Genomic DNA, 25,202 nt, shown 5'->3' with positions numbered 1-25,202 from the left:
GGTGATTAATTTTAATGCTTGTACATAGCCTCAGAGAAAACTGCTCCTACACGCATTTGTCTGACGTATGTTCTTGTTTTGACTGAAGAGGACATGGGTTAGAACTTGCATGGTAAATAAAGTTTAACACTGCAGCACCATACACAGGTATTTATGAATTTTTTCTTCACCCATCAAACACCTTCACAACAAAAGGAAAGAAGGGAAAATACGAGATGGTGTTTGGCAGCACAGGCCCTATTATGATGAAAACCAGCTCTCTTACTCTGCACAGAAAGGACTCACTAGTTTTGAAGGCACACATTTTCCAGCCTTTTTATGTAGCTGATTTCCAAGCCTCAGAGAGATGGTGAGCACCTTTCCTAGAAGAAGTTTCTTGCCCCATAACACCCACTCATTGACATCCATTCTAACCTTCCCATCAGCTCCTTCCCTGTTACCAAATAGTAACACTGAAGTAAATTGCTTCACAATAGGAAAAATACATCATAAAGAGCAAAGGCTTCACTTATGAGAAAAGAACGTTATGATTACATAGAAGCAACCATATAATCTGTTATTAACTCTAAGGCTCATAAAATTTCATGAATATCTCAATTATATCACCTCACAAGATTATATAATAAAACAGCATAATGAGCTTCAGTTTAACTTGACAGGGCTGAATACTGCTCCTCTTTTTAAAAAGCTTTTTATAAAATGACATTCCCTCCTAATACTTGACTTGCAAGCACTCTAAAACACCATGTACAAAATTAAAAATAAACTTCTTCATTTTCCTACCACTGTTGCTTATCACTACCACAGGATTCACAAGGTTTTCTTTTTAAAGAAGTCAGCTTATACAAGCATCTTCTCGTGACAATAGGTGCAATGTCATTTGCAACACTTCTAAAGGCTAAATATATATTTATATATATATTTATATTTGTTCTAGTTCCCTCAACTTTTGGATTAATTTGCTCTCATTTCCTGGGACAGCATGAAAACATTTAAATCCATCTTTAATAAGGAGATAATACAAGGAATGAGTTTGCTTTGCCAATGTGTCATAAAGAGCCCAAACCTTTACTATCAGTTGCACAGTGAAGATGCGCGCAATTACTGCAACTATTTACTGAAAACACACTTTCTAATTCTGTGACTGGCAGTGACATACTGTGCTGGGTGCTGGCTGGTGCCAAGGCAGCTGCCAAAAGGCTGCAAGTCCAAAAAGGGGAAAGGAGAGGATTAAAGTATCAGTCCTGTTTCCAAGAATAAAGTACTGTAAATGAGCAAGTCACTTGCTAGGTAATTATTTTCTGGTGTTTATATGGTAAACTTCTGCAAAGTGAATTGCTGTTGGCATTGCCAGAGTTTACAAAGCAAAGGTACTTGCCAAAAGGCAGCCTCACTGGAAGTATTGTTCAAGTAAACATGGAATGGAAAGTTATTAAGCAAAATGAACAGCTAATTTTGCCATGATCATATCAGGAACATTGAGTATTTTCATTTAAACTTCAGAATCTGAGGTACAAAAGAGCACACAGTGATCACGGGAAACTTAGCAGCACGTAGAACAGAATCCTGGCTATAGTTCATGAAGGAATGGGGTTATTTTTGCCAACTGAAAAGAATAACATGTCTCCAAAGCACACTGTTTTCACTGATGCTGTAAAAGAACTACATCTTTAGTCTACATGTACGTGAATACATATGCACTTAGTGCTTGAACTCACACTCCCCTATTTTCGTTTCTTTTGCAGATGAAACAGCAAAAGAATAAAGTACTCAGCTTAAGTTTTGTTCATCCAAGTAGTTCAATAGTTGGTTTTCTTTCTGAAATCCCTCTGCCCAGAAAACCACTTATGTAGCTAGGATGGATGGGATCAGCCAACACACATCTGCACAATAAGTCAGCAGAAGAAACTCAGCATTTCCAAGGATTTTCCCAATGCTACATCATGTGAAAAGGAGATTCTGTCCCCAGTTACATATATTTCATAAACACTGGAAACTAGTACTCAGAAAAAAGTTCACAGGTTCACTGGTCACAGATGATCATGAGGTATTTTGTAACCAGAGCTGTTCTTATGCCAAAAGCAGTCTACAGGAATCAGAAAATCTTTCCCCTCCATCTCCCATCAGATGTTAGGTCAGGCCAAATAAGGAAATCTTTACATATAATTTCTGAACACCAAAATATGGACAAAATTGCCTTTAGGAGACCAGAATTAAAAATAATAAAATTTTAAAAGTTTCTTTTCTATTCTACAATTCTCAAAATTTAAAGTATGTGGAAGTTTTCTCCTGTCTTCTCCTCCTTTCTCCTCTTCCTTCTTTCAAAACTTGAAATGAAGGGCCAACAGCCAAGTTTTTTGCTTTATTTCAATTTTCTACTAAAAAGCTCAAAATGATAATATATTCAAAATGCAGTTTCTATACAACAGGAATTCAGAACTTCTATTTCGAAATTTCTTAAATTTTCACTGTGAAATTGCAACAGAAAACCCTTGAAAATACTGAAATTTCCTTCCAACAATTAAAGATTTTTTTCAGTATATTCCTATCCTGTTTTCTAGTTAACATGGTATTTTTAAGCAATCAGTGATTTAATTCTGCAATAAATTTCCTTTCACTAACCTTAATTTTTCCTTCCCTATGATACAAGCTGCTTCTTGCAGATGTTTTCAGGAATTAAAAATGTAACACTTAATGACTTCAAAAATCATAATTTTTTAGTCATCATGAACATGTCTTTTTGTCTGAAAAGCATTACTCATGTACAGAACTTTCCTAATTTAAATTATAATTTATGTTCATATTTTAATTAAACTGGTATCTGTTTTAGCTGCTGCTGAAGAAAGAGGATGTGTTACAATGGTCTACATTATTATGTATGGCATTATTCAAAAATATAACAAACAAACCTGTTGATTTGTAGCATGGTGCATTACTGAGTACCTTCAAGTACTTTACTTTAAAAAAAGCCAAACCAAATAGCAGTGCAACACAGTATACATACCAAGTGCACAATGATTGATGGCTAAAAAAAACAAGGGAGAAAATGTTTACTAAAGAACATCTGAAGTATCATCTGCACCCTACTGATTCCAGGGCTTCAAGTGACAGCCCATCCATCTTTAGGAAACTCTAAGCCACTAGATATGACTTTGAGGGGCTGAGATGGCTGCAACCAGTCTGAGAGACACAGGGTGTGACTGGCAAGGCAGACTTGGGGAGTTCAGGGTTTCAGAACTTGCTTTCTTTGCCCTAAGTAGCTCAGATGAGGTAATCAAGATATATTCTGCAAATCCGTTTTACAGAGTTTTAGGTAAATGTTAATCTACTAAATTAATGACAATTAAAAGAAACTTTCCCGCATGCATAATTAGAGCTTCTGAGATTTTTTGGCAGATCATCAGTTATTTTGAAATCAAAACAATATATAAAGATATTCTACGAACAATAATTCTAGGTTACACCAAAATGTATTCACTGTCGTAACAGTAGCATATTAAGGGATGAACAAAAACAATGTTGAAAATTAATGAATTACTAAAACACACTAATTTTCAACAAAATTCTCAACACCCTTACAAATCCATGGTACATCATGTATATGGAAAACATCTGCTTGAGTAAACTCATTTTAGACAATATTTAATTTCTTTTTTGTATGTATGAGGTGAAATTCAGTTCCCCCTTATCCCAGCCCTCTGCTCAGAGTTACAAAACTGAGGTTTCCACTACTAGCCTTAGTTCTCCACTCCTTCCACACTCTAGCATTTTCCAAAGGACTTCTACTGAGAGAAAGACCACCCAGACAGTTTTTGCAGTCTTTCAACCTGCCCTGTTTTTAATATGTGTCTGACACTACTGTGCTTCTCCTGAAAACATGAAATAGTTTATGCAAGATATTCAAGAAGTTTAGAAAACAGAATGATTCCACCTCAGAAAGCAGTAAGGGTGCCCCCTTCTTATGGGGTCCCTCAGGATGACTGGACCCATCTGGGGGCAACAGATTGTCCTGTACTGATCTTTTCTTACTCACAGAAAAGACACTCATTCCTAACAGATCCCTGTAATTAGTCCTCAATCATGGAACAATATTCTGTAGGACACAGTGTCAATAAGATGTAAGGCTAGGGCTGGTTATCTGTTACTGAATATGTTTTTTTAGGATTTTACATTACATTTCACTGCAAAATATTTTAAATTAGAGAATTGAACTCATCGTACCATAGCACATCTCAAAAGGGAGTTATTAAATAGGGCATTTTTCTTCCCTTTTTATGCTTGCCATCTATTGAGGCAGTTGCACTGATTAAATAGTCTGATGTTATGTTCAAAGTCCCATGAATTTCCTGGTTTCCATGAAGTACCTTTTTAAAACTGGATCATGAAAATAGCACTGGGATAACTCTAAATGCAAAATACCCTTCAATTTATTTACAGATAATCAAGTGTTCCGAATACTTATTTTCCTTATTAACTCTTCTCTAGACAGCCTGTACAGCAATTTTTCTCTGGAGATCCACTATAACCAGGGAATAGAGTTAAATCTTGATCAGAGTCTGTGGAAAAAATCATTTTAAATGAGCAGTGGGACACTTCTTTTTTAGAGGGGATAGAGAGCAGCACTTACCCTGCTGACTTCTTTAGGAGCCATTTCATCTAAAAAGAAACAAACCAAAAAATTAGGCACACTAGGAAGTTTCTAGGCTGAATGAAGAACAAGATAACAAACTTCAAACAATTTTTCACATATGTACAAAACTTTTCTAACATGGTTCCATAAAGCGATTGAAATATCCTGAGACTGGCTTGCATTTACAATCTTTTAAAAACTTCTAAAGCTAACAATCAATTGAAATTAGGACGATGTATTTAGGAATTCTATCCTGACTTAATAAGAATACAAAATTTCATACATATCAGAATTCAGAGGGAAGCTGGCACAGGCCAGCAAAACACTACACTTATATTCCAGTTCAGTAAGGCTCTTGATAGTACTGCATAGTCTGAGAATTAAACACCTTTGCTACCAAATATATGCCACCAATATCCTACAGGGAAGCTAGTGAGCAGCCTTATTCAGAACCTCCTGTTCTGAATATCAAAGATGCTAGTCCTGTCGACTTCTTTGGATGTGAAAAAAATGTCCTGTAGCCATAAGAAAAGAAGAATATCACTGATGTGATCTGGCATAACATGTTAAAATAGATTACGAGATTTTATTTTATATATACACAAAATATAATGTTTTGTCCTTTCAAATGCAAACAGACTTTCATGGATTTTTGGTAAATTTAATACATATAAATAAACACAGGTACAATATCAGAGCACCAGCTAAAATACTTAGTATTTCTGAAAATGATGGGAAAACAGCTATACAGCAAGAACACAACTGCCACAGGAGAAGTTTCCAACTTTCAGTTTAACCACACCGAAAGTAGCTTAAGCACACATTTACAAACCTCCAGTTGGTTAGTTGTTTCTGAAAACATGAAGAGAACTATTTGTAACCTTTTATTTGCTCTTAGGGATCAAATTACTATACTTCAGAAATTAAAATTAAGTCAGGAAATAGATTTAATCTCACAGAAAATACCATATGTTTATGTTTGCCAAAGGCTCTTCATATATTGACATTTAACATGAACTTTTAAACAATAAAGGCAGAAAAAACCCCACATTTTCTAGAAAACATATTTAATACACAATTTCTGGTGAAAGAATTCTCTATAGCAATACAGATTTCCCCTCAAAATGGAGTGATGCCAAGGAAAACAATATATATCACAACAATGAGTAAGTATTAGTCTCCTCTTAACCCCAGACAAATGATATGCAGCTATTTTACACATGCAGAACACAGACATAAACTTAACTCAGCTCTTTAAGGCAGTTCTGTTGCTTGCAATGCAATGTGTAACACATGCTCTGCCACATTCAGTGATGTTATCTTCCTGAACCAGACAAATCTACATAGCAGTTACAAGAACAGCCAGAGCTATGCTCAAAATCCATCTCCCCTACTACCTGATTTCTGACATTGAGCAACAGGAAATGTGAACAGCAGAAAACAGAGTGATGACATGACAATTTCCTTGGAGTAAAATCTCAGTGTTCAGCAACCAATGGATTAAACATTTCTTGAATCAGTGTTGATACTTTTCTGTTTAAAGGATGGGGTTTTCTTCCTCACACTTTTGTGGGGTAGGAGGGGTGTTAGATTTTGTTTGGCTGGTTATTAAACCTGAGTCACCAGTCTTCAGCATTCTCAAAATTCTATGAGCTCCACAGTTCAAACACATAATACGAGAAAAACTATTTTATTTTGAATCTGTGCACTATGTATTTCATCTGATGCCCTCTATTCACCTTATTTATGGAGCCTGTGATGCTACAGATCTCTCAAGCAAGTCCTTCTCTGCTTCATACCCCATCTAAACCTCTCCTGGTTTGAGAAGACTGGTCTGGTTTGCTGCAGGCAACTCTCACCACTTCTACTTCCTCTGTCCCACTGCATCTTGCTGGAATGGGAAGTCCAGAATTACAGGCAATTCTGCAGCTCAGGAGAACACAACTAGGACTTACAGAATGACACAGGGATAATTTAGGGAGTTTCTCTCTATTTGAAAGGAATAATACCTAACATTTTACTTGTTTCTTGATAGTTACTAAACACTGGGCTAACATTTTCAAACATTTATATTCTGTAATACTGATATCACTCACTCAAATTTATAACTAAGACCCCTCTACTGTATGTGTAAAATTACTTTCCCCATATAAAGTAGTCAGCATTTATCAGAATTAACTTTGCCACCTGTTTTGTCTCTCACTCAGTACCTTTAGTATCCTGGATAACTCTACCCAAAAAAAAAAATTACAATCTTATCTTCTTATCTTCCAAATTAACTTCAACCCTGCATCCTCTTACCCAAGTGATGTATATATTGAAAAACATGGGTAAATCATACTAGCAATCTCCCTCTACTGGAACAAAATCAATGTATTGTAACATTTTGTCGCAGGTTGGGTTTGTAACCAGGCAGAATGCTAACCTATGACATATATTGAACATAAATAACTACCATCACAATTCTATCCCATCACACCATTGTAAGACATAACTGCCACTGCAATTTCAGCTTAACTACCTATACAATTCTAATTAAAAACTGCACAGTACACTACAGATATGCGTAATAATCATTATAGTAATTAAAGACAGCATCCATCTGGGAAAGCTTCCATACTAAACCCAGTCAAATAAGATAGGAAGAAGCAGAAAGAAAGAAAAGGAACAGACAGAAAAAAAATCCACAGAAGTTTGTTGTTCAGCACAGTATAAATGAGGCTAGGTTTATTTGGCTTGGGGTTCTTTTTGTTGGGGTGTGTGTGAAGAGGTGTTAAATTGTGCAACTGTTCATTTAATGGGAAAAAATTGCATTTCATTCTGCACATTAAAAAAAAAAATCCCATTTCTTACTTGGAGTTTTATGCATGCATTTAAAAAGAACAAAACAAAACAAAGGCCAATACGCTTTTGACAATTGCAAGATGCTAAACCGGAGTAGTCACGAAGAAAACTTTAATACAAAGCAAGTTTTCAACATCTCAGACATGAAATTTTGAGGCATTTACCATGAAAGCAATGATTCTAATGCCCAGTTAGTTTTATCATAGGAACTCTTCTGGAAAAACAGCATTGACTTTCTCCCTGGTCTCATGCTGTTCTTTTTTCTGTGTAGTTAAATATTACTGCTGGTACACTATTGTTGTTGATGACAGCAAACAAATGCTCAGGATTAATTCTGTTTATGAAATCCCAGATAGCTCTACAGTCACAGTTTCCTAAGGAGTGTTTTCCCACACAGCAGATATCAGATTGACCTAATAATTTTTCTTTTGAAAATTTGCTTTAGGCTTCAGATAATAAGACACAAGTTGTTTGTAATGTTATTAGACCAGCATAGATGTATTTGTTGCCTTTTTTTCCCTTAAAAAGTGTCATACACCTATAGATCAATACAAATTCCACATAAGTTTGTGTAGACTGATCTCACCACCCTGAAATAAAGTTTACCAGGTTTAATTTATCTCTGTGGTAGAATGGCATTGGTCAGATGAAATTGGTCAGTCTATTTTAATTGCAATTTGCATTCTTGTTTTAGACTTCTTGAATCCGGCAGCTCATGTGTCCACTGCATTTGTAAGATCTTTCAAAGACACCTCAGCTGAGGGTGAGTTTCCTAAAGCAGTAACTATCACACATATGCAACAGAAATTTCAAGCCATCACTCAAAAATGTTCTTGCTTCTTAATGCACAATCTCATTAAGAGCACCTGAACAGCTCTCCTGATTTTCAGCTGCCTGGATTTATTTCACAGTTCAGGAGCACTCATAGTGTTACTTCACAGAAAACTAACTTAGACAGTTAGTTTAAACGTAGACATAGACATTGAAAGGGGATATTCATTAGATTGATCACTGGTGGCACATTGTGTTTCCTTCCCTGAAGCAGGACAAAATATGAATTCTAGCTATTTTACATGAACAATAAGATCTACATTTTTAAGTTCTTGAAAAAGGATGCTCAGTTCTTCCTCTTCTTAAGTAACATACATCAGACAATAAATAAGGCCCAAACCAAGACTTCACTGCAGATGGTAAGCAGAGAAACATATTGTCTCCCGGGTGTCCGAAAATTTTAATTCACTCCTTTGCATATAAGCAAACAGGGCACTACACACAATAGGATTCAGGAGACTATGCATTTGACTTCATTAGACATACCTAAATCTGGTAAATTTGGAACCTTATTATTTTCTATGGTCTTAGCCCGCACTAAACTGATGAAAGAAACAGAGCAATTTTGCAGGATGGCTTATCCTGGCCAGAAAGCTTCCAAAAGGCATCTTCTGAAACTATCACCAGTCCTTGTGAGAACAGAAAGGCATGAGGAAGATCCAGGTTTTGCTTCAGTTTCCAAAACTGCTTAGTTGTATAAAACATACTGACAGTAGCTCCACAGGTATACATCCATGATCATAAAAATCCTCCATTATACAATGCATGTGGCAACTTAGACTAATCTAAGCAGAGCATTTCCACAAAATTACGATTAAAAAAAATTGGCTTATAATTAACATAGACATACTTTCTAACTTCTATTTACATAGCAGGAAGATGGGTGTACTCCCAAACTTCTGGAATATCTACCCCACATCTTCTAAAGGTTTCATAACATTCTGTAGAAGTCTCTCAAGTTTAATACACCTCAGCAAAAACCATGTTGGAACCTGGGCTCTGACCATCAGGAAGAAACTTAATAGTTTCCAGCAGTAAATATGCTTTATCAAGAAAGTCTATGATTGTGTTTAATGGTAATTAGCTGATGACTTCATATCCTATTCAACATGGCTGTTGAATGACAAGAGTGTTAAACTGGTTAGCTCATCCACCTTATCAGTCAACAAGGTGCAATCACTATTGTTTATTACCAGAATGCAGTCACAAAACAATGGGCTGAAGAGTGTGTAAAACAATTTATCATTTTTTCACACCAGTTTACAGTTGCACCTTTTTGCCTACATCTACCGCTTTTCTCATCTGACACAAAATTCTACCGGGTTTTCACTTGATTTTTTCCCATTTTTTTTTTTTCCCCAGAAGTCCTGGCTGCCAAGCATAAGGTATCCTAAGAGTTTACTGCAATCAATGCATCTAAGAAAGAGCATTATCACTAATAATCTGTCCTCTCACTTTTGAATAGAGCTGTTCCTTTACTTTTGAATATTTTTCAAATACCAAATTCAAACTTCAAAACTGAAGTCTTATTGTGTTCAGCAGGTGTTTACAAAGAGAAGAAAAAAATGACATTGCCGTTGGCTCAAATACTACTTAGATATATACCTTAAGCAATTCCGTTAAAATCAATAGAACTGCTACAGCATACATTGGAAATCAGAAATGCTTTTATGTATTAAATATCATGGCATTTCTGTTATGTATAGTGATTCAGGGCTGAAGGAGATGATTAAAAGAGAACACTGCTGGAAGCAGGTCCTACAAAGCTCTAACAACCTGAGTAAGCCCCACTGGATCTTGTCCATTGCGAGACATTTTGATATTTTAAAAACATGCATACCTTTTGGACCCTGCTGGGCCTCTTGAGTTTGGCTTGTTTATTCCTAGACCATGAATACCTCTTCTCAACTGAGAAGATGCCTGGAGAACTTTAAGGAAAGACACTTCCTGCTTTCTCAACACCTATATACAGCCCACACTCCACTCTGAGCCTAATGAGGCAAGCGATGGCATCACACAGCTCAGTGCCATGATGTTCCCATCCCTGGCATGGAGCAAGGCTTCCAAGGCTTGTTGGCCCAAACAAACCAAGAAATTTCAGCAGGTTGTCAGCTTCTGGAGCAGGAAATACTGCATATGGCTCAGTGACAGCAAGAGAACATAATAATGTTATACATGTTAGGAAGAATGTAATCTTTCACTTACCCTGGGGAAACAGGGCATCAGATACCAACATTTTCAGTAAACTTTTTGCTTTTAATTATTTCTATTTCGTTCTCATCCCTGCCTTTTTGATCACTTTATTCTCACCTCCTTCTGTTTAGAAACATTAAAGATTTTTTTTTAGGGAAAAACATGTCCACGTAATAAAATTGTAACTTACTGGACTCTTAAGAAGTTGTTCAAAATTTTCAGATTCCAGTGTTTATCGCTATAGAGAATCAAAATTGGAACAAGAAGCTTTGCAGCCTGCCTGATTTTCTACTATCTGCACCTCTGACTACATTGAAAACAAATGACAGTTCAGTCATGTTACTGAACTTTGCAGCAAAATCCTCAGAATTTGCACAAAAATCAAGACAGAGCAGTTTTCTTCTCTTTAGAACAGCTGACAAAAGAAACACAAGAAAACACCCCAGAGGAAAAGTTTGCTAACGTCAACAAGGGTAAGGGATCATTAGAGCTTGAGATGATGGGTTACCACATGGGAGGGTGCAGTGATCCAGTGTGAAACATATTTATGTCAGGGGAATCATCTCAATCCCTCTGAAGAAACCATACTGTAACTACAACATAGGTGCATTTGTATTAGAGATGTATTTTATTTACTTTACTCTGTAGATTGAAAACCAAGAAACTGAAAAAAATGTTTAAATTAATCAGGAAAAAAACCTGAAGAAGAAAAAGAGGGACTAAAATTTACAAATTAAGCCTTTTTGCTTTTAGGATATTTCAGCTGATTTGTTAGTAATCATAATCAAGCTCTCAGTGACTGAGTTGAATATTACAGAATAATGATGTGCAGATAATTCATGACTTTGGAGTCTTTGAAAAATGACATGTTATACTAACATGATGAACAGATTGAAACCAAGAGAAGATTGAACTATTTACTACTTATCAGTACCACCACTGTGAGTAAAACATTTTGCTTGCAATGAGAAGACCGTCAAAAAAAAAAAAAAAAAAAAAAAAAAAAAAAAAAAAAAAAAAAAAAAAAAAAAAAAAAAAAAAAAAACTTCAGGGAGTGGAAAGGAACAGAATATGTAACTACAAAATTATAGACAGTTCTCCATGAACGATAATGACAGCACCTTATGAGTTTCTGAACTAGTCATTTTTATTCTAAAAAGATTTTGTAATGACAGATAATTATAATTCACAGTAATGATACAAGAAAAAAAATTTTAAAAATTATCTTTTTGGCTGCTCTACAACAACAACAAAAAAATCCAAGACATTGTGGAGTTCAGTATTCTTCAACTGACATTTGAACAAATACAAAATTTTAACTCTCTCTAGTAGCAGGTGCAGTATTAAAAATGTTAGGCCAGATTTAGAAAAGTTTTCAGGCAGGGATACATCCACTATGATTTCCAAAAAATCTCCGTAGCAGTCTGGCAACCAATTCCTTGAAATGAAAGGAAGTTACATACCCCAACGATGAGTAGGTATGTTGATTTACCACTGCTCATGTGAGAATGGTCATTCACTAAGTTGTAGAGACTCAGCCACTTGTGAAGCTCTAAGATTATATTACGGTTATGTGAAATAATTGAGGAAGGTTATAATACTGAGAAGTGAGCTTACTAGAAAACAAGATAAAAATGTGACAAATACCAGTTGTCCCTGGCTGAAAACAAGAATGTTCCCAATGAAGCTCTGTTTATATAGCTCTGACCGGTCTTGTGTAACCTCGAGGACACACTGTAACAGCCAACATCAGACAATTCAGCACCAGAACACATTACAAAGTCACAGCGCTTAGCAGTCCACATGCATCGTGAGACATGGTCATTAAATAGCTTGGCACATCAGCATCCAGGTTGTCCTTTGACCCAGACTGGTTCTCCGAGAGGTTCCACAAAAATTGACAGGCAGAACCCAGTCCTCAGTGCACTGATGATTTTTCTCATTTCTGAGTATGCCTACCAGCACATCCTCATGCTCCACTATGCCATCACATCTACTGCATACCAACTTTCAGTACAGAAACTTCGACACAGGCTTCAAACAGAGGGCTGGCTGTACTATCAGGCACTGATGATTGTCCCATCATAAGAATCTAGCTCCTTGAATCATTCAGCCATAAGAAAGGGAGGTAAATCACAGTATCTCTGTAATTAGGAACACGTGAAAGACTTGGGGACAGAAATCATCCCATCCTTAGAGGCTGCAAGGCAAATGTGCCTCAGACACACATTCACACAGAGAAGAGATCACACTGGAAATTTCAGAAGGAATTCTCTACTCACAGCTCGCCTGATAGATGTCCAAAAAAAAAAAAAAAAAAAAAAAAAAAAGTCCAAAGGAAAACTGTAAATTCAGATCTACAAGCTCTACAAGCTTAGAGTAAATGAAGAACTGGATGTGTTCATGCAAGACAAAATTACTTTGATGTGCATTTTTTATTTAACTAACAAAATCCAATGCAGATGGTAAATTAATTGAAATACTTAATAAGAAATCAGGAAATACATAAAGAAATCAGCTGGAAAGCTAATAAACTATATCTAACACAGCAGTAAGAGAAAGTGGAAGTACCACTTCTGTCGTTGGAATAAAGGGAGCCAGAGCCAACCATACCTCTTCAACACAGCTGAAGTTGCCACCTGCTGGGATAAGGAGCTGTGTCTATCTCCCAAATTGTCAATCTAAGAGAACTACTAATGATCACACACTGAGAGCCTGCAACCAAGCGAGAAATCTATTCCTGCAAGTATGAAAAGGGTAATTCATAATCTAAGTCCCTTCTCACCATGCCTTCAAAATAGTTTTGAAACAGTCATGATTGAGGAATCTCATAATTTGCCAGTTACAGCACCATTCTTCCCAACTTTCTTCATCAGGCCTGCCACAGAGTTCTGTCAACACCAACACGAGTTTCTTACGTAAGCAAGCGTCACACAACTACTTGGATGAGGAATTTGGAAAAACAACCCCGTGACACAACCGCTTCTTAGACACTTCTTTATCTACTACATCTACCTAATTCAGAAACACTAGAGCTGTGTTATTTAACCCATTTGAGTCTGACATCTACTCAGATGGTGGCATATGTACATGGCCACTCAATTTTCACATGCATCACTAATTCCCCCAGGAGCTACTAGGGGACCTGACCTTTTCTAGACACCAGGCCACTAGTTTTGACAACTAATTGCAGGAGTGAGATTAAGTCATCAAACAGTACACCAAAGAGAACAGCCTAATAACTACATAAGAAGTTGGTGGTTCAAAAGACAAACATTAACATAATTAAATAAAGCAAGACTGAAAGCAGAAAGAAGAGCCAAAGAAAAGACTTTCAAAACAGTTTCAAAAGGAGGATGTGCAGGGAGAGAGGGACAGAGGTGCCAGGATGAGCAAGCAGCTTGGACAGAGACATCAGATGCTACCAACGGTGATGTGCTTTACTGACCTCTCTAGGATTATTTTACTTTCTGCCATGGTAGAAAACCAGATCCAGTAAAAAGAAAAAAATACTGTTTATTACAGATCAAAAAAAACCCCAAACTGCATCTAAAGAAAATCAGTCACAAAGTAAGATTTGAACAAAAAAAATTATTATTGTTTGCAATATTGTTCACTGCTACTCTTAGTGAAAAAATAATGCTAGAAACTTAAATCTTAAGCTTTAAAAATACAGCTGTCAAGAAAAAATAAAAAAAGGTAGTTGCTTCAGAGTGCTTTGCCATTTTCCATCAAGTGAACAGATGGCATTATTAAAATTCTAGTAGAATGAAGTATTTATAAGTTCATTAGACAACACTAACTATGCAAAAAAAGACAGCAATATTGCAAATAAAGCTGCTGGATTCAAAATAGCATAAAAGTACACATAAGGGTTATAAAATCATATTTATGAGTTAATATACAAAAACAAATATGCCAAATGAAACAAAAGCACAAAAGAAATGCAGAAAAAGCTCTATAAAACAGTAATTTATTTTCCAGGGTCACTTCCAAGTTACTCCATGCATTCTGAGCCTGAATTCTATAAAAAGGACTTCAAATTTGACAGTGTCTAAGACAGCTGAAAGGGAAAAAGCCTGTTACATTTCCTTTTCTTTAAATGCATATATAAAATTTATACTATGATGTACAATAAGTAAGAATGAAATTGCTCCAGAAATAATCCACACAGAAATGTAATCTTATTCTCTGAGGTGATGTTCTTAGAAAATAAACAAAAGGCCAGCCAAATGCATCTAGCACATAGGTCAGTGCTTTTAAATGCTGTCCCACACTGACTAATTTGATACCTGAGGTGCTTTATCTGCTCTTCTCTTCACCACTTTGAATTATTAGCCTACACTGAATTCACTTTGGAATCACTGATTTGTAATTGCCTTACTTTCTATTGTCTTTCTTCCAGGCATAGCAATGTCTCGACTTGGTAAAGTGGTGTCTGTTAGGATTCTAATTAACTTGAATAAGATGCAAATTCCTGTCACCTTCAAAATGTGCCAAAATAGATTTCCTATAAAAAGAGATATCTAACAAACTGAAAATTCAGCTTTCATTCCAAATTAATATATATCAGTTCCCATATGTGCAGATTTATTCAAAAGCACACCACTTCTCTGTGCAACTTTTATTAGTACAATCTGTGTTAATGTTTAACTCCTTTAAGCACCCTGTCCTCTCTGCGCATATTTTATGCAGTCTAACACGTAATTCTTGGAAAGTCTTTTCTTTGATAACTACATGGAAAATGATTCAAAGAGGGATGTGTACAATTTCAAAGTAGGAATCTTTCTCCAGAATTTAAAGAATTGTGTGGCACTTTTCTTTTGAGGGATCCATTAGCACAGGAGAACATTGATCTGTTGGAGAGAAGGGCCACCAAGTTGAGTGGAGGGATGGAGCACCTCTCGTACAAGGAAAGAAAATTGGCATTTTTTTCAGTCTGGAAAAGAGAAGACTTTGGGGTTATGTAATTACGGCCTTCCAGTACCTGAAGGGAGCCTACAAGAAAGATGGAGAGAGACTGTTTACAAGAGCACATAGTGACAGGACAAGGGGGAATGGGTTTGAAATGAGAGTAGGTTTAGATTTGACATTACAAAGAAACTCTTTACTGAGAGGCTTATGAGGCACTGGAACAAGCTACCTTGATAAATTGAGGATGTCCCATCTGTGGAAGTATTCAAGGCCAGACTGGAGGGAGCTCTGTGCAACCTGGTCTAGTGGAAGGTGTCCCTGCCCACAGCAGGGGGCTTGGAACTAGATGATCTTTAAGGTCACTTCCAAGCCAAACCATTCTGTGATTCTATTACCTAAACCATACCCAGTGTTTTGTCAATGCTTGTCTATTACTTAATCAGATACAACCGATGCCATCTCAAATTAGAATATTTGAAACTGTCTCTTCCTGAAGGGATGAACCTATCTAGAAAGGAATGGCAAGGTGCAGGTCCACACCAGCAGAAACCAATTTAAGCCTGAACTACCACCTCTGTGCTCTCCCCACTGCCTTGGGGCAGCTTACAGCCGCAGCAGTGAGCTGTAGGTATAATCTACAATTACATAAGCAAAATGACCAATGCCTGGGAAAGGCTAGATATACACACCCAGGGATGGAAGCTGAGGGCAGGCAGTGCAGGCTTAAATCAACCAGAGTTATTTCCTAGGAACAAGAAGGTTCTGGCACAACTGAACACGGCTTGAGCAGACAGGATTCATTGGCATCTCAGTTTCCTAATGACTGGACTATTCAAGGTGGTTGGTGCCAACTAAAGGAGCCTGAGGTTCTGAAGACTCTCAAGGAGGCATTGAAAGTTCTCTTTGCTAAGATGATTGGTACTTTTTTTTTTTAACATAAGACGTTCATTCATATGTAATAGCTTAATAAAACAAAATGCAATTATGGCTTCCTTCAGGCTGGAGACATGGACACATCATCTTTAGTAAAATGTAGCAGTTGCAGAGATGTCTAGATTTAATGGGTTCTTCCATTCTAAGAACATGATGATCTACATCAACATTCATTTCTAGTTATTAGTTTCCTGTAGCACAGGACTGGAATGAATAAGAAGCTTTAATATGTTTTAGGTACCTGTAGAGCACGTGGAGAAAGGTTTATGTAAGAATTCACACTATTCTCTTCAAATCTTGAAATACTTCTTAACAATCAAGACAAACACTGCTAAGTCATACCACTGAGTATACTCTTTCTTTTGGTCAATCCTGCATCTAAATGATTTAGGATTGATTGTTTAAATGATAATATTTTAGGAACAGTTAAAGAGGAAGGTTATAAGATTGAAAATTATCTTTAGGCTCCTAATTCAAATAATATTTGAATTATTTAGCCATATCTCAAGTAGAAAACAAGCATGGAGAGAAACTTGCTTTGACAGCACAATGACATTTGCTAATCTTGTTCTAAAAGATGTCTGTGATTCCAGTAACTTATTTACACTGTATTATTGCCTTTAATACTTTCTTTTTCCATTACTATTCCAGATATACTGGAGGAATGCAAACCTACTCCCTAATTTACTTTTGTTTGCTTGCCGACTGTAGTACAGCAATGAAATTGGATAAGGTGTGCCTATGATATCAATGACAGGGTGCAAATGCATTCAGTTCCAAGAAAAACCCATTGCTAGAGACTACAATTTTTTCAAAGACACTTTAGGAAAAAAAAAAAGCATCTATTACGTTTCAGTTTTGTCTGGGGAGAAATGTGACCTACATGGCTAGAGAAAATTTATTCCTATGAATATCTAATACAAAAGATTACCATGAAATAAAAAACTATGGCACTATGCTATAAATGGGTGGATGCACCCTACTGTGCAGTAGAAGGTAGAAAATAATGGCTGGCTTTCCAGCAGAAAGGTTTGGCAGTCAGCCATTGGTGCAGACTGGGTTCTGTTCCCAAAGATACATTCGCTCTGGCAACATAGTGGGAGGTGGTTTAGAGTGTAAAAATTAAGGAAAATAGTCTTTCAATATAGTATAAGCTGGTGAATGCTATTCATATTCATATTGTACATAATTTGATCCACAGAAAACACAGCAAAATAATTATTCAAAAAGAATTATTTTAATGACGGAATCCTGTGTTCTCCTACTTAATATCACTTTGTAATTATGAAAACAAGCAAAAAATATGTATTGAATACTTTAAAAGTTCTCATTTGAAATATTATCAGTCACTAGACTTATTTCTTGTTCCATACATAATTTAGCAAGTGTCCTTTAATTTGATGCATAAGAGGATTTCCCACAAACATAAAACAAGTATATAACTACATTCATTCCTTTAGAAACTTCAGGGTGTTGGTTTAAGCTGACAGCTAATATTAATATAAACAGGACTTATTACTTAAATTGCAACTTGTTATATCCCAGAAATTAGGTTTTCTTTAAGCCCAAAGAAACCCAGGCTCTGTAGCATCCCACTTCATGGAAATAAAAATCAGCAAGAAAATGCAATAGAACAAATATTCCATATTTATTTGCATCTGTGGGGTGCTAATTAATGAAAAGGGTGAATGTCTCAGCCTGCCACCACCAATAGATTATACAATCCACTCCTCCTTCTCATAGCCTACATGCATCTACTCCTGTTTCTGTCCTTTTCTCATCTGTCCTGTGCTTCCCCTAAGGCCTCTCCTTTCAATACATAAGGGAAAGGAAGAAACCACTTGGTAAAGCCACTTCATATTCCAATCTTTACTGGGAATGTAGCCAAGGATGTTTACAAAAAGCACGAGTGGGATAAGCAGGTAAGCTGTTTTCTAAGCTTCTCTACTGACAGAGCAGCTCAGTTTTTCATGTATTATGCCATAGTATCTTTGAAACACTAATATTCAGTGCAGTAATTTTCCAGTAAATGTTAAAAATAGTAGCGAAAAATTTGTAAGATTCTGAATTTGTTCAAGGACTCCAAAAGAGAAGGATTTATAAGCAAGTTAGGAGGGTTCTTCAGATATGAGTTCAGTATGAAAGGCAGGAGCAAATACTTAGGTATTTACAATTTTTTTAACCTATTCTTTGCATACAGTAACTCTTTGGACAGTTACTGAGACTTCTTTAGATGTGTTTTAGGAGCAAAACAAGAGCTTTGTATCAACTCAAAGAAAGGCACCACTGTTCAGCATGTATTTTTCTGCAGCATTTCAACTGGTCATAAGGAATTCCAGGTATCTTTTCTATGAAAAAATACATTCTGCATTTGCATTAACCCAGGTTTAACTATTACAATTAATGAAATGAACTGGAGATTTGTGATTTTTTTTTTTCCTGTGTATATAGATACCAGTATCTGGAACTCAACATATATTTTGTGCAACCACCAAAAGGAAAATTTGCAAAGATTAAAGATATCAAATGAAATACGTTTAACTAAATACAATCCCTTGCAACTAATCTGAGGTACTTTCAAAGCAGAGGTCAGACTGAGATAACAGGATTACTGAGAGGTCAGAACAGAAGTTCAATACTTTCTCTAGATTCCTAATCTGTTTCTTCGAGGAAACACAAGAGTTACCAAGCCATTTTCCACTGATTCCTTCTCTAGGCTTGGATCCTGGACATGTTATAAAAACATCTTCAAAACCCAAGGTGATATCTGATGCAAATGTCCGAAAAGAGGTCCTGGTAAGAATGAAGAAATGCCTGTCCATCTTTTACTTTATTCTCCTTATTAAGACATGTGAACTTGTCACTTACCACAGCAAAGGTTTTCATTAACCTTTCGAGACACACAAATGAAGCCTCAAGGTTGTGAAAACTGTCAGGCCAGGAGCTCTTATTAAATACTTTTTTCTAAGAGGTAAAAGTGGAGTCAGAACTCACCAAAGTTTTATGAAATGAAGTCAGAAAGTTCTTGACTGCCAGTCTCTGAGATAAACCTCACCTAACTACTGTACAAAAAATGCTTCTGTTTCTGCATTCTTTAAGAAAATCCACCTTCAGAAAGAGTACTGAAAGACAGTCAACCATATCTGAGGGATTTGGATGTATCATGAGAGAGACAACATTGAGACCAAGGAAAATCATTCCATCACTGTGATATGTAAAAAGAAATGGCAGACCTTGGAATGAAAACCAAGTAAAATTGTCTCTCCCAACAATCTTAGAGTTATGAAATACATTAATATATATTTTAAAAATGATAAGCCTAGGGAGGTAGAGAAAATGAAATAACAACAGGCTTCAGTCTGCCTATTTATCGAAAGGAAAATAAGGTACAAATACAAATGAGATGATGCTGAGCTAAGCAGGTGTTGACTTCAATGCCTGAAGATCTACATAAAGACAATCACTCAAAAATAGCCAATAATTTCCTAACAGTCTGTAGAAGAACGAGCTCTTCAAAAACTCAACTAATTGATTATGGAGCTGAGAAAACTTCCAGAGAAAATATAGCATTGTTTGAAACAAGCCTTCGCTTTAAGATATGTCATAAAAATAAAGAAAAACAAGTATAGTAACTCAAGTACTATCCAAGATTTTATACACATTTATTAAGAATGAAGAAAATCTAAATCAAATATTCTCTCCCTTTAACTAGATTTACAAGAAGCAAAAAGAAAAGAAACAAGCTAAACTTCTAATGTGACATTTATTCCTGAGGATCCTGTGTACATAGCTTTTCTTCTTTCATTGTTTCTATTAAAAGAATTATTTTGACACTTCAATCAGAAACCTGTCCAATTCATTTTTTTAAGCTGCCCTCAGAAATATTGCAAGATTCCATCAGCACTTCTATTTTCTTTGAAGTGCTCCAGAAGCATCTCCCTATGTAGCTGATGGACAGCTACATAAACTAAGAAATGCTGAATTCAGAATGGTAACAAGTCATCCACATTTGTGAACAGAAACTGCATTGCCATTGTCACACTCAGAAGAAAACATTGAAATCACCTTTATCATCCAGAAAAAATGCTTACTTTTGGTGAGTTTCTTCAAAGTGTGTTTAAAAGAATCTTGTTTATGTCCCTATATAATAGGGTCAGTCTCAGCAATGCTTAAATAAATCTGTGTGGAAACGTACAGTTGTAGTATGCATTCCAAAATTTGAGCCTATCCATTCTCAAATCATAAAGACCTATCTGTGATGTACAAAAATGCCAACATGGGCCAGTGGTTCATTCATCAGTGTTTAGATCTAAAAATGGTCACTAAAGGATGCTGGACTGGACCATGACAGACAACAGTATTTCTAAGATTGCCTATGTTTTTGTGGCTCTGCAATACTGTTCCGTGCCACCTATTGTGAATTTTGAAGAGCCATAATTGTTTCTGTACCTGCTCAAACTACATGGATTCAAAATTTGATAACTGTTATTAATCAGTGCAACAAAGAGTTTTTGATGGAAAAAAAACCCTCAGAACATGAGAAAATACTTGTAAATACCCTTTTCCTATATTATATGGTCTGTTTTTCTCTGTACTTGAATGTATATACATATATCCACTGTCCTTGGTGTATACAGTTGGCTGCTACAATAGGTACCCCAAACATTGAAATGTATCAGAGATTTATGGCCACTGTTTACTCCTCAGAAGTAAAATTTTTTGAAGAACACAGTCATGCTGGCATATGGGGAGATGACAGTTATTTTCTCCAAATATTGTTTTGGCCAGAGAACGGCTGGAAAACACAACATGGTAATAGTACACATTTGTAAAAACAATTTTCTGTAAAACTAAAATTTTGTTTAAGAGAAGTAACAGACAATAGGGAGAATTCAGATTATTCCTTGAGCACATTCATGATTGACCATGAAATATATACATAATGGCAAACCAGCAGGTGTCACAATGACATGGCTTGCTATGTTATATAATGCGAAAAGAGCACATTCTGGTAATTTAAAACTGTGTTTGAAATAACCTCCTCTCCCAGAAGGGCATTCACTGTGTGGGTCATGACAACTCTGATTTAAAAAGAAGGGTCACTGTAGCTACTAGCTTAAAAAGTTGTTTTGACAAGTCTCCACTGTAATTTGGTTCACTGTAAATCCAAATCACTGCCCAGCAAGTCCCCCAGAATAAACACCTCTTTATTGCTATACAAATACCTGATGCACTTCATGAAGATATTTCCATATGTTCACAACGAACCCTCTTGAACTGAATTAGTATAAATGTAACAAGTCCGTTGTCACTTCCCCACCCCAGTCACCAAAACCTGATGTCAGTTACACCCAATTGCTATAAACCCTTCAAAAACCCACAGACATTCCTTCTCCTACACCTTATTAATTTCCTAATCCTTGTTGCTCATCAACACCGTCATTCTTTTTCTCTTTCCCTTTCACTCCCCATGCTTAATGACAAATGGAATGAAACCAGCACTTTAGGATGAGGACCAAGCACCCTGTAGAAGATCTCCCTTCTCTTACCTAAACAAACAATAAAACACACTAAATATTCTACCTTTGCATTAAAAAAGAAATGTGAGAAAGCCTCTTAGTCACTGTTACTCCACAATTTCAACTAGACAAACCTCTTTTTTTGTAGCCGAAGATCATCACTTATGTGTATCTCTGCAAACTGCAGGTTAAAAGAAAGAATAAAATAATTTAGCTCAGTACTGCAGCTAAGTAGCATAAGTCTGAATAAAGTACTGTCTCCAAAGAGTTTCAGACGCCTTATTGTTACAACTGAAGAGACCTCTTGCAGCTTATCTAAGATCCATAAACAATGTGTCATAATATAAAAACCCAGTCTCTTTTCCAGCATATTCAAATGAGTTATTAAGACAATCTGACTCACAATTTGAACAACGGGTGGTACATAAATCCCAGAAAGGCAGGAGAAGTATAATGACAGAGAATAATGACCCTATTCTGCTAAAGTAAAAGTCCATCTACTCATATAACAATGGCTAGTAACAGCTCAATTAGAAAGGAAACAGGAAAAAAGTATGAAGAATTTACACTGTATGAAAAGGAGAGAAAACACAGACTACAGATGTACAGAGTATACTTACTCCAGTATGTCCTCAGAGCAATCAGATGCTTATGAATTTTCTCAGCTGGAGGCTGCATCAGGATCATAGTATGTAACAGCTCTTGATGAAGTATTTCTTCTTTGGAATGTGTCTAATCACTTTTTGAACCCATTTACATTTTTAACATCTCAAATATATTATGCTAATGGGTTCATAATTTAGGCATGGGTTGTGTGAAAAAGGACATCCTGTTGTTTCAAATCTGTAGTCAATTTGTTTTGCAGGGTGCCCTTCATTCTTCTGTTATGGAAAAGGTAAATCTGTCAACTGTCTTCATCATGACAGTCATAATTATAAAACTTCTGCTCCAGTTCAGGTCTTTTGCAGAATAAAGAATCCCCCTCTGTTTGGTAGCAGCATCACAAAAGTCATCATAAGATAAAGATAATAAGGAAGAGAGGTTTTATAAAAAGTTAATAACATGATCAGAATAGGGGTCTTTTTCTGGCTGAATTGAACTAGATGCACTAGCCAGTGCAAGAAATTCAGACCCTGCTAACTTCCCACCAACGTAACAACAAGCCTCCTACAAAATAATGCAAGATCTATGGGTAGTAAACGAGCATCCTCAAATGTCATATGATTAGTTCAGTAGATGTAAATGTCTTCATGGAATTTAGAAAAAACAGAAAATGAATAATGCTTTTGAGAAAAAAATATTCTTTAACATAATTATTCAATTAATTCTTTCTTAGCTTTTCTGTTCTTATGCTCAAACAAGAAAAATCCTTCACATAAAATTTATACTTATCATTGGCTCAACACCAACTGACACTGGTTTTATAACCCATTATAATTTCCTTATAAAAAAACCTCCTTACACCTGAGATTTAAGTGTTCCACATGGGAAATAAAAACATCCATTCCCCTCATACCTAGAAAAAATTACCATACACAATCTCCACCTGTTCCATAATTGACAGTCAGACATTTTGCTCAAATTGTCTAAAGAAGTAAAATAGTTAAACACAATTAAACTCAGTGTACTCTTGCCCAAGTTTATTCACCACTGATAAAGTCAGGTTCCTCCAAGCCTCACATGCTGCTAGTCTAACAGTCCATTGTCCCCCTCAGCTGTGCTGATGGAAATGTTAGCTTGTCACATACATTGTATCAATAAAGAGATCTATGTAAAAAAAAAAAAAAAATACTTCCTTTCTTGCCTGTTTTTTGGACTTCTAGAAATACAGATTAGAGATATCTACATATCTGGTTAACTTTGCTCTTCTACGTATCCTGAGGAGGTGGTGTTACCTGTACAGAGCATCTGAACTTCAAATTAACCTCAAATTTCCACAGTGACTTAATGAAGTTTCCTGTTTGGTTGGATTTGGCTCTCTCTCTGAAGCTCTAAAGGCTGATTTTTCCACTATATTCCTAGCATCCCTCTTTGAGCTGTAATAGCTAATTCAGGCTAGGTCTAAAGTAATGGAGGAATTAGGGACGTAGACTGGGCTTGAATATCACCAGTACCTGATTAACTTTGCACCCACAGCATGGCTTGGATCTTGCCAATTTGCAAGACGATATTTGGGATCAGATGAGAGGACTAACAGCTGCCCAGGACTATTCCAGATGGTAGCTTGGATGCATCATGTTTGGGAGTGAAGAAAAAGCAGTTTACCCTCGAAGATGTGACACACCATGCAACTAAGCTTCAGAGGTAAAGATCAACCAAACCTTATTTTTATCTAACACTTTATGAGATTCTTCTGAGTTTCTATGCATCTGGGTTTAATTTTCAGTACATTTGAAGTTTTACCATCTTAGTGTGCGTCCATTTTTTCAGAGAGCTTATGAAAATAAAAATCCCTCTCAGAATACTAAAGTCCTCTGTAGTGAAATTGTCTAGGAATTCCATAGTTTACTTCCAAGTTCTTAGCAACTTCAAAATCGTAACAAGAACTTTTTCTCCAATACCTGGATTTTTTGGTTCAATATCTGTATCTTCGAAGATAATTGAAAAAGATTCATCTCAAAGTTTTGTGGGTTGGTTTCTTGTTGGATTTTTTTATTGTCTGGAACTTGACTACACGTTTTGAACCAAATAATTTCTAGCAACATGCTTAATAACAGCTTCAAAGCGTTTGTATAATATTTGTGACATGACCCTTTCCTCGACAAAACTCTATGGCAGCTAAGCAGAGGAAACAGGGCTCACTTTTGCGCAATACATGTGTCCCTCCTACAACATATTTAAACAGGTATCATCTCCTGAGGGAGTAATTAGGGAATGTATAGAAGTAAATCAATAGGAATGAAGTCATGCTTAGGCCATCCTCTTGCTGAATGAAGTGGGAATATAATTTAACATTCATTCATAAAACATGCAAAAAAAAAAAATCCCAAAAAAACAAAAACAAAAGCAATTTATTATAGTTCAGTTGAAAATTAATTGCCAGGATTTATTTCACCATGCAGAGTATAAAGAAGTAATTTTTGGACAAAGCCCTTGATCGACCAATGACCACTAGGACAAATAAAGGGACTATCTATGACTCATCATGAAAAGTACATACTTTAAATTAGCTGCACTAAATCTGATCAGATAGACAAACACAGGACAACTAGCCTAAATTCCCCCAATCATAGATATTTTAAAGGATAAAGTAACTGAATCAACATCGTGATTAGATAAATCACTACAGAATCACACACTGAAAATGTTTGGTCTTCATTAAGCCCATACTATGTCTG

At 36.1% G+C, this 25,202-nt stretch overlaps 1 protein-coding gene across 4 annotated transcripts in view; it reads right to left on the bottom strand.

Annotated features, from left to right (window-relative positions):
• PDE10A (phosphodiesterase 10A) overlaps positions 1 to 25,202 on the bottom strand; it is a 347,928-nt gene that overhangs the window by 66,653 nt on the left and 256,073 nt on the right. For all 4 annotated transcript variants that reach the window (XM_032102458.1, XM_032102456.1, XM_032102457.1 and 1 more), the window contains exon 3: positions 4,628 to 4,656. In XM_032102458.1, the coding sequence (XP_031958349.1) occupies positions 4,628 to 4,656 (29 nt within the window). The remainder of the gene's footprint in view (positions 1 to 4,627; positions 4,657 to 25,202) is intronic.

This window comes from Corvus moneduloides, chromosome 3, assembly GCF_009650955.1.
Source record: "Corvus moneduloides isolate bCorMon1 chromosome 3, bCorMon1.pri, whole genome shotgun sequence".
In the NCBI taxonomy this organism is placed as follows: Eukaryota; Metazoa; Chordata; class Aves; order Passeriformes; family Corvidae; genus Corvus; species Corvus moneduloides.
This window is presented reverse-complemented; position numbering and strand designations above follow the sequence as displayed.